At 42.7% G+C, this 13,702-nt stretch overlaps 1 protein-coding gene across 3 annotated transcripts; it reads left to right on the top strand.

Annotated features, from left to right (window-relative positions):
• The first annotated feature begins 2,469 nt into the window (after positions 1 to 2,469).
• Positions 2,470 to 10,429, top strand: znf414 (zinc finger protein 414). 3 transcript variants are annotated; one of them, XR_004765719.1, is made up of 8 exons: positions 2,478 to 2,627; positions 3,061 to 3,187; positions 3,338 to 3,445; positions 4,027 to 4,132; positions 4,395 to 5,029; positions 5,283 to 5,356; positions 6,666 to 6,818; positions 7,578 to 10,429. XR_004765719.1 is itself a non-coding variant. In XM_035422049.1 (7 exons), the coding sequence occupies exons 2-7, from the start codon at positions 3,124 to 3,126 to the stop codon at positions 7,649 to 7,651; spliced, it is 1,140 nt and encodes a 379-aa protein (XP_035277940.1). In that variant the 5' UTR covers positions 2,470 to 2,627; positions 3,057 to 3,123; the 3' UTR covers positions 7,652 to 10,429. The 3 variants fall into 3 exon arrangements, 2 of the variants coding, with proteins under 2 accessions (XP_035277940.1, XP_035277939.1); XM_035422049.1 differs by lacking the exon at positions 5,283 to 5,356 and having other exon boundaries at positions 2,470 to 2,627; positions 3,057 to 3,187; XM_035422048.1 differs by lacking the exon at positions 5,283 to 5,356.
• Positions 10,430 to 13,702: the final 3,273 nt, after the last annotated feature.

Here is a 13,702-nt window from a genome sequence, read left to right as displayed (position 1 = left end):
TTTACTTGCCCACAGTTAACCGTTTTTATTTGCACACAGTAAACCGCATTAATGTGCCCACAATAAACCACATTAATGTCCCTGCAGTAAACTGCAAAAATGTGCCCACAGGTTGCCTAGGGTTGGTTGCTCCTGGAAACAATGGCCTTGTGTGTGAGTAAGTTGCTGCTGTTGCCAGGGACAACCTACCCTAGGCATCGACAGCTTCAGGCAGGTGTCATAACACTGCAAGTGCCTGGAGTTGGTCGCCCCCAGAAACAGCAACATCTTACTCACACACAGGGCTTCTCAACTCTGTTCACAAATGGCACCCATCTCAAAGCTGGTACAGAGAGTCAAAATGGAAGTGCCCAGCAGTGAACTGGGGTCATTTCAGAACCAGAACCAGAGCCATAGAGCTCTCCATCAATCTGGGTCACACCAGCTAACTGCACTTATATTGTCTTACTCATGCCTGTGTAAATTTACTGACCAATGACTGCCCACAGCTACATTTAAAATCTCCTACATCCCCCAGAATGCTGCCTATAAACTGAGGGAACCATTCAGGAAGAGAATGTCCTAGAGACAGATTCACAGAGACAGACTGATGGCAGGTCAACAGCGCCAAACTGGACCAATAAGAGGAGAGTACATTTTTATTAGCTCATAATGACAGTGTTCCAGCACTTTTTTATGAAGCTCCATGGTCCATCATTTGTACAGAGTGACCCCACACACCACCCAGATCATGTCTCACACAAACTTATGGTGCTTGGTTTTGTTCTGCCACTTACTAAAACTTTAAATATGGCTACAATGTCACACTCAACCCTTTGTGGCATGGATTCTTAGTGACTCTTCAAAATAGTTTAGCTTGACCAAGCAAGAGGACCTCAGTAGTGAATGTTGCAATGGAGGTCAGGCGTTTTTTGCGCTCTGTGCTTCAGCACTCGGCGGTCCTGTTCGCTGAGCTTGTGCAGCCTACCGCTTCACAGCTGAGCTGTTATTGCTCCAAGACATTTCCACTTCACAATAAGAGCACTTTACAGTTGACCCGGGCAGCACTAGCAGGGCAGAAATTTGCCAAACTGACATTTTGGAAAGGTGGCATCCTATAACAGTGCCACATTGAAAGTCACTGAGCTCTTCAGTACAACCCATTCTACTGCCAACTTTCTTCTATGGAGATTGCATGGCTGTGTGCTTGGTTTTCTGTGCCTGTTAGCGATTAGTGTGGCTGAACCTTTGTGACTGATTTATTTGCTTGTTTATTTGCTAGAGGCAAAGCAACATACATTGTTGCAATTAAAAACAACATTACATGGTTTTAACTAAATGCTAAATTAAAACGTGCACAAAATGCACACACAACATAACACATTCACAAATAGCAAGTGTGCAACCACTTGACAAAAACAGCACTGCGCTTTTAAAATGTTATTGCTCCATTAAACCAGAGTTAAAAGCAATTATTGGTATTCAGTAACTCTTCTCATATCAGTAAACAATAAAATTTAAAAGATTTTATGGTTGTTTGATCGAAGACTATTCTACACACAGCAAACAAAAACAGTGCAATTTTTCATCAGCGCAATCAGGTTTTACCTTGAACCTGACAATTAAAACTTTCGCCTGCCTATGTGGATAGTACCCACAGAACTATATAAAGAAATTGGACAGCATAATGTTAACAAGGTAATTACTAATAAAATTAATTAATTACTATTTTATTCAGGATGTTTACCATGGACATATTTCAAGGTTAAATGGATATTTTCCATGAACAGTTATTCTGCTACAATTGTGCCACCAAGGATGGCAGAAGAAGATGGAAATGTAGCAACAGTCAAATGAGAATGTCATTTGCAAGTTGTAGTCTGACTGTACGCCATCAGGAAACTTACAGACCATGCAATGAGACCAGGCAATGTTAATATATGGACATTTACATGAATAATGAAGCAACATGCAGGTGCAGTTGCGATGTTCAGAATGAGTTTGAGACCTATTGTCTTGGTACTGAGCTAGATCAGAAAAGCTGCACACACACATATTATTATTATTATTATTATTATTATTATTATTATTATTATTATTATTATTATTATTATTGTTATTGTTATATGACATTCCTGGTACAGACAGCTCTTCATTTAGTCCTTAATTTAATTTAGTTATGTTTCTAACCTATCGTCATACACTGCTGAGGTTCAAGATCTCAATACAGCAAGCAAATACAGATTATTATTCTGTATAAATGTGTTCTGGAGAACACTTGGATGCGTCATTGCTAGCATTTACAGTGTACAATATCGGTCGCTCATAAAACTGCACAAAAATGCTGTGAAGACGTTATGAAATATACGCCAGAAACGTATATTATATTTAAACTATATAAAATGTAATATGTAAACTTCTAATAAATTAGAAGACTAGAACAACAGCGCTTTTCTGGTTTCTTGCCGCATTACAAGCACGCCTTTTTTGGTCCTCTTCTCGCGATAATACAGATCCAAAATGGTGAACTCGTGAAGTGCCAGTGTCTCAAACGCTACTTTCCTCGTTGTCTTCAAACAATATATTTTATTGGTTAATGTACAATTATATACCAATCTTTCGTGAAGGCTCGTTGTAAATAGTCTATGGTGAGTGATTCTGGAAAATGCTGATCCTTGCATTTGAATATAATATTAGCTTGCTTGATATAAAATGTTGCAGCTATCGATACATTAGGCCTATATCTATACAGATAAAGACACACTAGATCGACTATTAGGTGGCAGTCCAACAGCTTTTTCGTGTTTACATGTCCAAAAAACCTGTATTGTCCAAAAAGAAGGAAAAAATAGAGTGCACTCACATTTACGACCAACACATGTTTTGAAATTTTGTTACCTCACAACATGTCATGCAGAACATTAGCCAACTAATGTCAATACACTTATAGATTCACAACTGAACAGAAAACGAAACGGTGGTTTTTTTCGCTTTCTCAGTCAAATCAGTTAAATCGATTGTCATACTTGCTCGTTGCGACCCTCTATCATTTCGCTAAAATGATCAATGTGTTCCAGATAGTCTGAACTACAGAGACTGCTGTCCACCGGATCTCCCCTGCCTGTTGACAGCAGTGTGGCAGGGATGTCTGCCGGAATCGCCGAATGTAATCCGACCCCACAACCGCTAGCATCTACCAACACGCAAGGTACGTGTACAGCAGCAACAATTCGGATATTCGTTCGTATATCGCGATTTGTCTTTTCGGGTATTTGCATTAATGCTAATGTTGTTCAGAGCCTTTTAACAAATATTTGCTCCTTAAGGACATGTTTAGATTTTTGCTCTTTTCCCACAGGAACCATTTTGCCCTGTTCATTCCGTGGCTGCAAGCAGACCTTCTCAAACATGCAGCAGCTGTCCAGCCACGTGGAGAGCCACAAGATCCCCAAGCAGTCCCTTCCAGGTGAGGACAGTCAGGACACTTTGGCCTGGTCCCACGGTGCACAACATTGCTGCCAAAATCTATTTCTACTTCCCACAACTGAATAGAGCATAAAGAGTATGATGGTACACATTTGTCATAAGATGATAATATTTTGGTTGGTTACTGAATGTAACAGTGGGTTTTGGGTTAGCACAATCTGCTCATGCATACATGGCAGGTAGTCAAGGAATTGGACTGCAGCTGAAGAGACCCTAATTAGAGATTTTGATGGACTGCCTTATCTATATACTATTTAGAAAGCATTCAGGAAGATGACCAGTACATTGTCATAGCACTGAGCTTTGGGAGTCGTGGCCATTTTGGATGAGAGTGTTCTCTGTGATATTGAGAATCATGATTCTAAAATGCCACACTTTCTGGCGAAATTAAGATTGTGGGTAATGTATCTAGCTGGACAATATAAAGAGGAATAAAAATCCATTAAAAAAATAGTATCCACTGTAGGATTTATCTCAGGCAACTTTAAGTAGTTTTAACTCCATGTAATATGTATTACAAACCTTGTTTTATGGATTGCTGTCTGTGTCTCATTTTTTAAGGGAAGGCATTTCGTTGCTCAGCCCTGGGCTGCAGTGGTACTTTTCCCAGCATGCAACACCTGATGGAGCACATGAGGCACCACTACAAGCCTAACCATTATTTCCTGTGAGTGTGCGATGATTTTAGGTAGATGGAGTACTCCAGGCGGGGTCTGTTAGTCACTTTCAGTTTTTTGTACACATTGTCTAGGTATATGGGATCAGCTGCAAACTGAAGTAAATGCAATGATTTTTTTGTTCAAAGTTAGCTGTGCGTTGAAGCATGGTATGGCCATGAGAGTTTGTTGTTAGCTTGTTGCATGTGTATAGCCAAGCTGTGGTCTTGTTGTGGTCTTCTTACGCACCTTGCTGTTTCCTTGTTGATGCAGGTGCGAGAGCTGCAGAGCCAAGCTGCGGTCTTACCGCGCTCTCTTCAAACACCTCCACACTTGCGCCAAGGTGGCCAAGAGCAAGGCTGCCCGGGAGGAAATTACATCTCCCGGCGCCATGACGATGACGGAAACGGCCGAGACCGCTCTCGCGTACGAAGCCGCGGCTCCTGCCGGTACTTCCGCCAGCATCCAGACCCCCATGAAGGAAGAGCCCATGGAGTTAGAGCCCGCCCCCACAGCCGCCGAGTCCGGCATTTCCAACCGTGCTCCGCCCCTCGCAAGCCTCCAGGCTACCGTCAACAGGCTTCCCCAGGAAGCCCCGCTAGCTCCGCCCACCCCCGTCTCCCCTACCTCCCCCCCGGCCCCTGCCACACCTCCTGCCCTGCCCCCCGGCCCCTTCTCTCTCATGGAGACCGCGGCGTTCACCGCGGAGCCCCTGCAGCCCGGACCGCCCCCCGGCTCCATCATCCCTTCCGCCACGCCCCCCTCCCCCCTGCCTTACTCTCCCCTTGCGTCCTCCTCTCCTCCCACCCCAGCCGCCCCCGGGCAGCGCCCGGGCCGACCCGTCGCCCCCGCCTCCCCAGCTCCACCCACCCCGCCGGGCTCGAACGCTGTCTGGAAGAAGAACCAAGGTGAATGAGTTTCACGCGTTCCTTTCTTCTGTGTTGGCCAAAAATCGCAATTCCACAAGCCTTAATCAACTCTGTTTTCCACAGTAAATTTTGGAGAGTCAGAGAGTCAGGAGATGATTCTTGTTCTGATATTATCTGTTTCTGAGACAAGTGTGTTGAGATGGGGCTGGCGCCAGTCAGCTTGACGGCGTGCGCCTGGGCCGTTCCGGTGTTGAGTGAACTGTGTGTTTTGTCGTGTGCACTGTCCTGCCAGACGCGCCCGGGCCCCTATTGCTCAGAAGGAACAGTCATCCCAGCAGTCAGAGTATAAGTGCAGGTGAAGTCCAGGTGAGGCACGGAGACTGCGGTCCGCACACGCACAGACAAGGGGGCGGCTGGCCAATGGTGCTTAACATTCAGGGGACAGCTACAGAAACCCCACCCACCCCCGCCACCTGATTGGTGCTTTCTCTCTGTCCGCCTCCTGGGTGTGGCTCTCGCCCTGTCCTGCCTTGACTGTACTCTCTAATTGTAGCTGCGCTTTACGCTTGCCTTCCAGCCAGCTGCTCACTGGGGACGGGTCTGTTTGGCTCGCTCGGTGTACATGCTGACCCCCGGCCGTCCTGCACAGCTTCCTCCTGCCCCGTGTTAACAGCAGCAACTCCCTTTTCCTACACGCAGTCCCACCATCCCCCTGCCTCTGCTGTCCTCCCTGGCCCCGGTGGCTGTCTGGCTGTGAGCAGTGCAGTGCGTGCGTGCATGTGCGTGTGTGTGCATGTGTGAGAGAGAAAGAGAGACAGAGAGAGAGAGAGGACTGTGGATGTGAGAGGTGCACTATGTGTGTGGCAGCGTGTGAGTGTGGCAGTGTGTGTGGATGTGTGAGGTGCTGTGTGTGTGGATGTGAAAGGTGCTGTGTGTGGCAGTGTGTGTGGATGTGAGAGGTGCAGTATGTGTGTGGCAGTGTGTATGGATGTGAGAGGTGCAGTATGTGTGGATGTGAGAGGTGCTGTGTGAGTGGTCGTATGTGTGTGGCAGTGTGTTTATGTGGATGTGAGGTGCAGTGTGTGGATGTGCTTGTGAGAGGTGCAGTGTGAGTGGTTGTGTGTGTGGATGTGAAAGGTGCTGTGTGAGTGGCTGTATGTGTGGATGTGATTTTGTGCAGGATGTCTTGCAGGCATCATTGCAGCCTGTAATGAAATCTGACTGCTTACATTGCTTGCTTCACAGATTAAACGTTTCCTAATGAAAATACCGGCTGCTGCAGTTAGTATTAACAGTATTGTTTCACAAAGACTAACCCTTTTAATGTGAGGCTTTCTAAGGCTGTTGAAGGATGTTTCATAATTATGTCTTAATTAATTTTTGCTTTCATGAATCTCCTGTTTATCCCTGAACATCACTTTACTATGTCTCCGTCCAGGCAAGAGATGTTTCCTGCTCTCATAACAATTTAATATAATAGATCAATAAAGAGCAAGTAAATGAAATCAACTTGTCATTGCTTTGGTTGTCATAATGTTTTCTCCTTTGTGAATTAGACGCATTCATTTGATATAATGATCCAGGTTGGAAATGTTTTTGCACTGAGTACCCTTTCAGGTTTGATGGGCTGAAAAAGCTTTCTTGAGTCTGTTCTCCCCTTCCCCCCCCTGCTCAGGGCAATCTTTCAGCAGCCGCATTCTCTGGGAGCACACCAGAGGGCGCTACAGCTGCCTACAGTGTGGCCACTCCACCCCCACTCGGCAGGAGATGACCGCCCACATTGAGGGCCAGCACAGGAGCCCGGCTGGGCGAGCACAGACTGACCCGGGTAAGACCAGGGCTTAGACCTCACTTAAGCTGACACGGTTAAGACCAGGCTTAGAACTCAGTTAAGCTGAAACAGGTAAGACCAGGCTTAGGCCTCAGTTAAGCCGCCACAGGTAAGACCTGGGCTTAGACCTCACTTAAGCTGACATGGGTAAGACCAAGGCTTAGACCTCACTTAAGCTGACCCGGGTAAGACCAGGGTTTAGACCTCACTTAAGCTGACATGGGTAAGACCAAGGCTTAGGCCTCACTTAAGCTGACCCGGGTAAGACCAGGGCTTAGACCTCACTTAAGCTGACATGGGTAAAACCAGGCTTAGACCTCAGTTAAGATGACACAGGTAAGACCAGGCTTAGACCTCATTCATGCTGACACAGGTAATGCTGGGGTGTAGACCTCAGTCAAGCTAGTATTGTTAAGATTTAGGGTAGACCTCATTAAAATTGACGTTGGTTTAAACTGGGACGCATACTTCAGTCAAACTGGTGGTATTGCTAAGATTGGGGGTCAGGGACCCCACCCAGAGTTTTTGGGTTTCACAAACCCAGGCCACCCCATCCCTGCACAATTACAGCACAATTTGTGAGGTTTAAGGGGACCTGTTAGTCAGGGGCCTTGGAATCTTCCTAAAACCAGCACAGAGAAGCATAACAGAGTAAACGTATGTGGCAGTAGTAACCCTGCTTGACATCAGGAAGTTTGTGTTGCCTGGCACCCCCCTCCACTGTTTCTCAATTTGTCTTTTTTTCATTTATTTCAGATAACAGAGGTTCTCCTCCATTCCAACCAAAGATATCATTGGAAACAGAGACTGCTGTCTATACCCAGCTCTGATTGAATTTGTCCACTGGGCAAAATTTTCATCTGACCTGTTGTAAATGTCTGGGAAGGTAGAATGGCTAATGTGAATGTTGATGGGTTTAATCTCTCTTAGAAATCCCTTGAAAGGCAACATTGATCAACGTTTCTCATGCAGGAAATTCACAAATGTCTCTTCTGTGTATTCACAAGCTTCTATATTACTGGCTTTTAGCGAATGCTATTATCCAGAGCGATTTACACAGCTTTGGCATTTTGTCTCAGTATCCATTTAATATAGCTTGGTATATACTGAAGAAATTCAGGTTGAGTACCTTGGTCCAGGGTACAACGGCTGAATGCTAAATGAGAGTCAAACCTGCAACCTTCAGGTTCCATGCCTGGCTGTACTCCTTATATCCATCACATTTTTATTCTATGCCATTTTGAAGCAACTGGGAATATTTCAAAAATACGGCACAAGTCTGCTCAGCTGAAGGTCATGGACCGAAACGTCGAAAGCAGTACAATTGGGAAGAAACTATGTGGGAGCATTTCTTCATTCTGTTATACTGTATTTTCTCTCTGAGCACCCCTGAGTGCATAAAACACAGTCTGATGATATTTTAAGGGAACCTGCACTGGGGACAAACAAAATAAGAATGCAGAGAACGGTAAATGAAGAATACCTTACGTAGATCCTGTTTCAAAATTGCATACTTGTGTCACCTATATTTAAAAAGTGAGATGCCTTTGTTGAACACAGTGGAGCAGTGCTGTTGGATTTCAGGCACCCTGGCTTCAAAGTCTCTCTTTTTGAAGCGGACCATCTCAGTATTGAGGGGTCTTGAAATTTGGTACATACCTGGTGGTGGAAAGCAAGAAACAAGTCATCCAAAGTAGCTTGTACAGCTGTTTAGGAGCTTCTCAAAGTACATTGTACATTCTTGCTTTAGACCACGGACCACCAAATGCCCTCGTACTTGCTATTGTAAAGTTGGCAGGCCATTAGGGACTTCTGTAAGTATCTAAAATATCCTTCACCCAACACAAAAAAAACATTGGGGCCCGTCAAAAATACACTATAACTGAAGTAATAGCAAAAAACTCCAGAAAGTGAACTGTCCCTTTAATTTAGGTTGTAAGATTATGCACATGTGAAGTTGGAGGCAAACCCAATCTAAAAAAAATCCATACTCGTATATACACAGTATATGTATGTCTGATCCTCAACCATTACAAAACATTACAAGTTTTGTATTTTCTACTCATTTTAATTTAAATTAAATTTTGTATTGCTGTTTTTGTTTTTATTGTTTTTATTTTTATGGTGGATATTTGGTTAATTTGAGGGTGTATTGGCCAATGAGATCATAGATCATGAGGATGTGGGGTAATTCGAATCACTTGTGTATTACTGCTAGTGTTAGTATTAAAATCAATTGAATATGAATTGCTGATATGTATCACTGTTGAAATATCAAAGATAAATGAAAGATGTCATCATGTAAAGGAAATTGTTGATTGAGCTTTGGGTGCCCCCTACTGTAATGCATGCTGACACTTGTGTGTGCCACCACACCTTAATAAACCCTGAAAATAAAGACAATGTATTATGTCCCGGGCAAAGGCATGAGCTCGATCTTTGGGCATTTTTCGCTTTCATGCTGTTAAGATAAATACAAAAAAATGTGTTGTGCATTTTTAGTAGGTTATAACCAGCACCATTACAGCAGTCCTTTTTGTGTAGACACGTATATATTTTGATATGATGATATGGGTAGGAACACATTTGAAATGATACGTTAAGACTACCTTCAAACAGAAGAATGGCAAAAGTTTGTAATTGGATGAAAAAAATGGCCACTGGATTTCTTCGGTTCTTCATATTAAAGAATAATAGTGAAATTGGGCTGCAGGTAGCTGTTCTGAGGTTTAAGACATCAGTGCATGTTCCACTGTAATTCTACAATATCCGTGTAACAGAAATTGAACATTGCACTGGCTGACTTGACTCTGGTATTGTTGTTTGCAGTTATATTTCAAATTGTGCTTGAATCTGTCATTAGTGGTGATTTGACTTTCAAAGCTAGATCTAATTTTCATATATATTTAGTATTTAAACTCTGAACTTTGCACCTGATGCAGACTACTAATAATAATTATAGCAATAATTGATGCATATAAATGTACTCGTCCTCTGCTGAACAGCTGAATTTATTTAAGTAAATGGAATAAAATAAGTTACCTTACTTAAAGAAGAACTTACTTGAGCAGAGCACTAGAATGTTTTTATTTCAATGCCAGTTTTTATTTCATATAATTGGATGAGTTTACAGAGAAATTGTGCTTTACTCTCCTGCCTACAATTGAGCCTCGAAGTGTTTTTCATTTCACAGTTGCATTCATAATCCTCACACAGAGAATGAAGAAAACACTTGAGTGCTCGTCTAGATGTTCAGCTGTGGGATTAAAGGTTTTACTACCCATTTCCACTTGTGAAACTTGAATTGACTAAGTGTAAGATTAATTGTTAGCAGTTTGTCTTTTGAGAAAAATGTTTTTTCGTCGCTTCTTTGTGTAAACTGACAGATATTTGACCTTTTTTTTATTTAAAACTTTGCATTTGTGACTTTTTTGGAATCAAAAGGAGCCTCTGCGTGCCATACCACCCACACAAATGGTCTGCTGGAGAAAACTGCACTATCAACTGACAGTGTCAGCCTCATCAATATGCAATATATTTTCTTACATGTTATATGCAGAAATGTATTGATTGTTTTTTCATATCAATTGTTTTAAATATACTTTACTCCATATTGTACTGTTTCCTGAGGGCTCGTGCAAAACTATGTGAAGAAAAACCTGAGATCTGGAACACATATCTTGATGCTGTTTAACTTTCATACAAAAGGGAATGTCATGGCATAGCCTGTTGAGCACTGTCTACATGCTCATTACAAGCTGAGAGATCAGCAGCTTGAATCTGGCCATGCAACCCTTGTCACATGTCTCTCCCTCTCTCTCAGTCCCCTAAAATGTAAACCCTAGAATGTAAATATATTTTAAAAAGAGCATTCATACACAAAGTATTAATCATTCTTTCTGATGTTTGGACGGGAGGAACGATATTTCTCGGAGGTCCCCGATTCTTTCAGTGTGAGTTAATGGAGTGTTCATTCTTTCTGATCAATACTGTTGCAGGACAATTTAAAAAAAAAAAATGTTCAAATGCAGCTAGTAATTGTTGTTAATGTTGCTTAACATCTATTCATTTATCAATATTTCTTATTCCTAAGGTCAATTAACTGTTGAGGACATGCTTGAGAGGGATTTAGTCTACCCTGGGATAAGGACAATATTCAAGGTAGTGAGGAGAAACCTCCAAACTGCTAGGGCAAAAAAGAGCCAGGAAAGAACCTTCTAGGCCTGGATTCCACATTGGGAGAGAGAGAAGGAGAGAAGGTGCCCTGGGAGAACCACAAATGTCAGCAGAGGACGGGGGGAGTTGGACAGAGGCTTTCTGGGGCCTTTCACCCTAAAACATACAGTAGGAAAGAGTGCCAGCATGTTACTTTTCACAAGACAGTTCAACGTTTTCACATTACTGGTAACATTAGTCTGCATTTCCTATGCCTCGTGCTAGATTAGTATGCGTAATTCAATACAGCAATCACTGAATTTCAGTATCTCTGAAATTTATAAGTGGAATTACTACATATTTTACAACTCATGGGCTGTTGTAGTGCAGGTGTTACAGTTTTTTTACTCTGGATCCTAAAGTAAGTTATTCTTACTTAAAACCCAGAGTAGAACTCTGTTTTATGTACACTGCACAATTCAAAAAGAAGAACATCTGAACATTTTCTCCATTGTAAATTTCACAAGAGCTCATTCGAGAGCTAAGCTTTTGGTCAAAAACCTTCATCTGATAAGGAAATGAAAACAATTTCTGCTCAAAAACAAACACTCAACCATGCCATGTTTTAAAACTTATTCATGTAAGAATTTGAGTTAATCAAATAAAATATTTTATTTGGATATTATTACTGTCAGATATTAGATTGTGGATAAATATACTGGGTCTGGAAATATTTCTGGGTTTTTGAACACACTGAGTGTTCAGCTCTGGCAGGACATTTATTGATAGTTTCATGGTGTGCTTTCTGGGCAGTCTCAGGGCTGCTTCAAGGTCCACTTGTTTGATGTTATTCTATCAGGCCAAAGAGTATCTTAATGTTATTAGTTTGTCTTTTCATTGTTGTACTTAAAGCCAGACCTACTGGCTTCTCTCTGCAAGCTAAAGAAAACACCTCATCCTTAGGTCAATGTGTAGTCTGACCTGACCTTTATGTAGATTACAGTATAACGTTTGGGGTATTGGCATGGACTGCGAGTGCCGCTCTCATGGTCAGCTAAGACTCATTTGGCCTAAATAATAATAATGCTATGTGATACCATATTGATTCATTAGGTTCATGCAAAGATGGCATGTGTAAATTGTGGGGTATTATTCTGTATGTAATCAACATAAATGCAGTTTCTCTCAAGTTGTCTTGCCATTGTTAGCTTACATTTGCTGACTACTTAATCAGTTTTAATAAATTGTTTTGTGGGTGAATCTTTTGAAAAGTTTTAAGCTTCTGTAGGCAGGAAAAAGTCTTACAGATTTGGTGAGCCAAACCAGGAGAGACATTGTTAGGACTGAATGAGCAGACAGAGTCTGCAGTACTAACTAGGAAACTGGCCAAAGGAGCAAAAGTTCCAGGGTTTTCTGTTTACAAGATTTTCCAGATTACAGAGCGTATCATTGGTTACTGATTGATATAATAAATTTCAACTTTACCATCAAGCTAGATCAAAGCAAAAATCATAAATCACTGGTAGCCGGCAAACCCAGTTGTATTTGTAAGCCTGTCCTGCACCATTGCGGCCACATCCTTTATCAAATCCAGAGAGCTCAGATTACCACATACATCATTTAAAAGACATGCTGCCAAGTTTAAAAAAAAAGTTTTTTCTGAGCTGCTCAGCTGTTGCCCTGCAGGTGCCTGATTCACCAGAGAAGTCATTAGCTTGTGCAATGAGGTGGGGGATGCCCTGGTAAATGAACCACTCCCTGGGCAATGCCGCTGAAGGTTGTGAGCCACTTCATGGGACTGCAGAGTTGGCTGTAGCACGACATCTCTGCATCAAGTACTCACGCTTTAGCACGGCACACCACCCAGCAAACCCTTTATCTCAGATGTACTGTACATGGCCAAAAGTATGTGGACACCCAAACATCACACCCATATGTGCTTGTTGAACATCTCATTCTAAATCCATGGGCATTAATATGGAGTTGGCACCACCTTTGCTGCTGTAATAGCCTGCACTCTTCTGAGAAGGCTTTCCACTAGATTTTGGAACATGGCTGCAGGAATTAGTCAGCCACAAGAGCATTAGTGAGGCCAGGCACTGATGTTTGGCGATAAGGCCTGAGGCGTGATTCATCACTCCAGGAAACACATTTCCACTGCTCCAGAGTCCAATGGCGTTGTGCTTTGCACCACTGACACTTGGCATTGCGCATGGTGATCTTAAGTTTGTGTGTGGCTGGAAACCCCTTTCATGAAGCTCCTGATGAACAGTTCTTGTGCTGACATTGCTTCCAGAGGCAGCCTGGAACTCAGTTGCAACCGAGGACAGACTATTTTTACGCGCTACGTGCTTCAGCCCTTGGCGATCCTGTTCTGTGAGCTTGTGTGGGCTACCGCTTGGTCGGCTGAGTTATTGTTGCTCCTAGACATTTCCAATTCACTATAACAGCTCTTACAGTTAATTGGGGCAGCTCAAGCAGAAGGGGTGTCCACATAGTTTTGGCCATCTTCAGGCCTTGGCTTGTCACTATAATCAACTTTTTATAGCTGAGGTTTTTAATAAGCGTGTTTATCAGTTGCTTCTAATCCCAGATTTTCAAACAACAGAACCGCGGCTGTTGTTTTTCAAATCCTTGCTGGATTTTGCTCTCCTTATCTGTATTCGTCTTCGGCAGTCTTAAAATCCGTCTCACCATCACCCTGTCAAGATCATGAATGGAGATAT

This window comes from Anguilla anguilla, chromosome 6 (assembly GCF_013347855.1).
Source record: "Anguilla anguilla isolate fAngAng1 chromosome 6, fAngAng1.pri, whole genome shotgun sequence".
Taxonomy (NCBI): domain Eukaryota; kingdom Metazoa; phylum Chordata; class Actinopteri; order Anguilliformes; family Anguillidae; genus Anguilla; species Anguilla anguilla.
The sequence above is the reverse complement of the archived record's forward strand: the minus strand, read 5'-3'. Positions and strand labels throughout refer to the sequence as shown.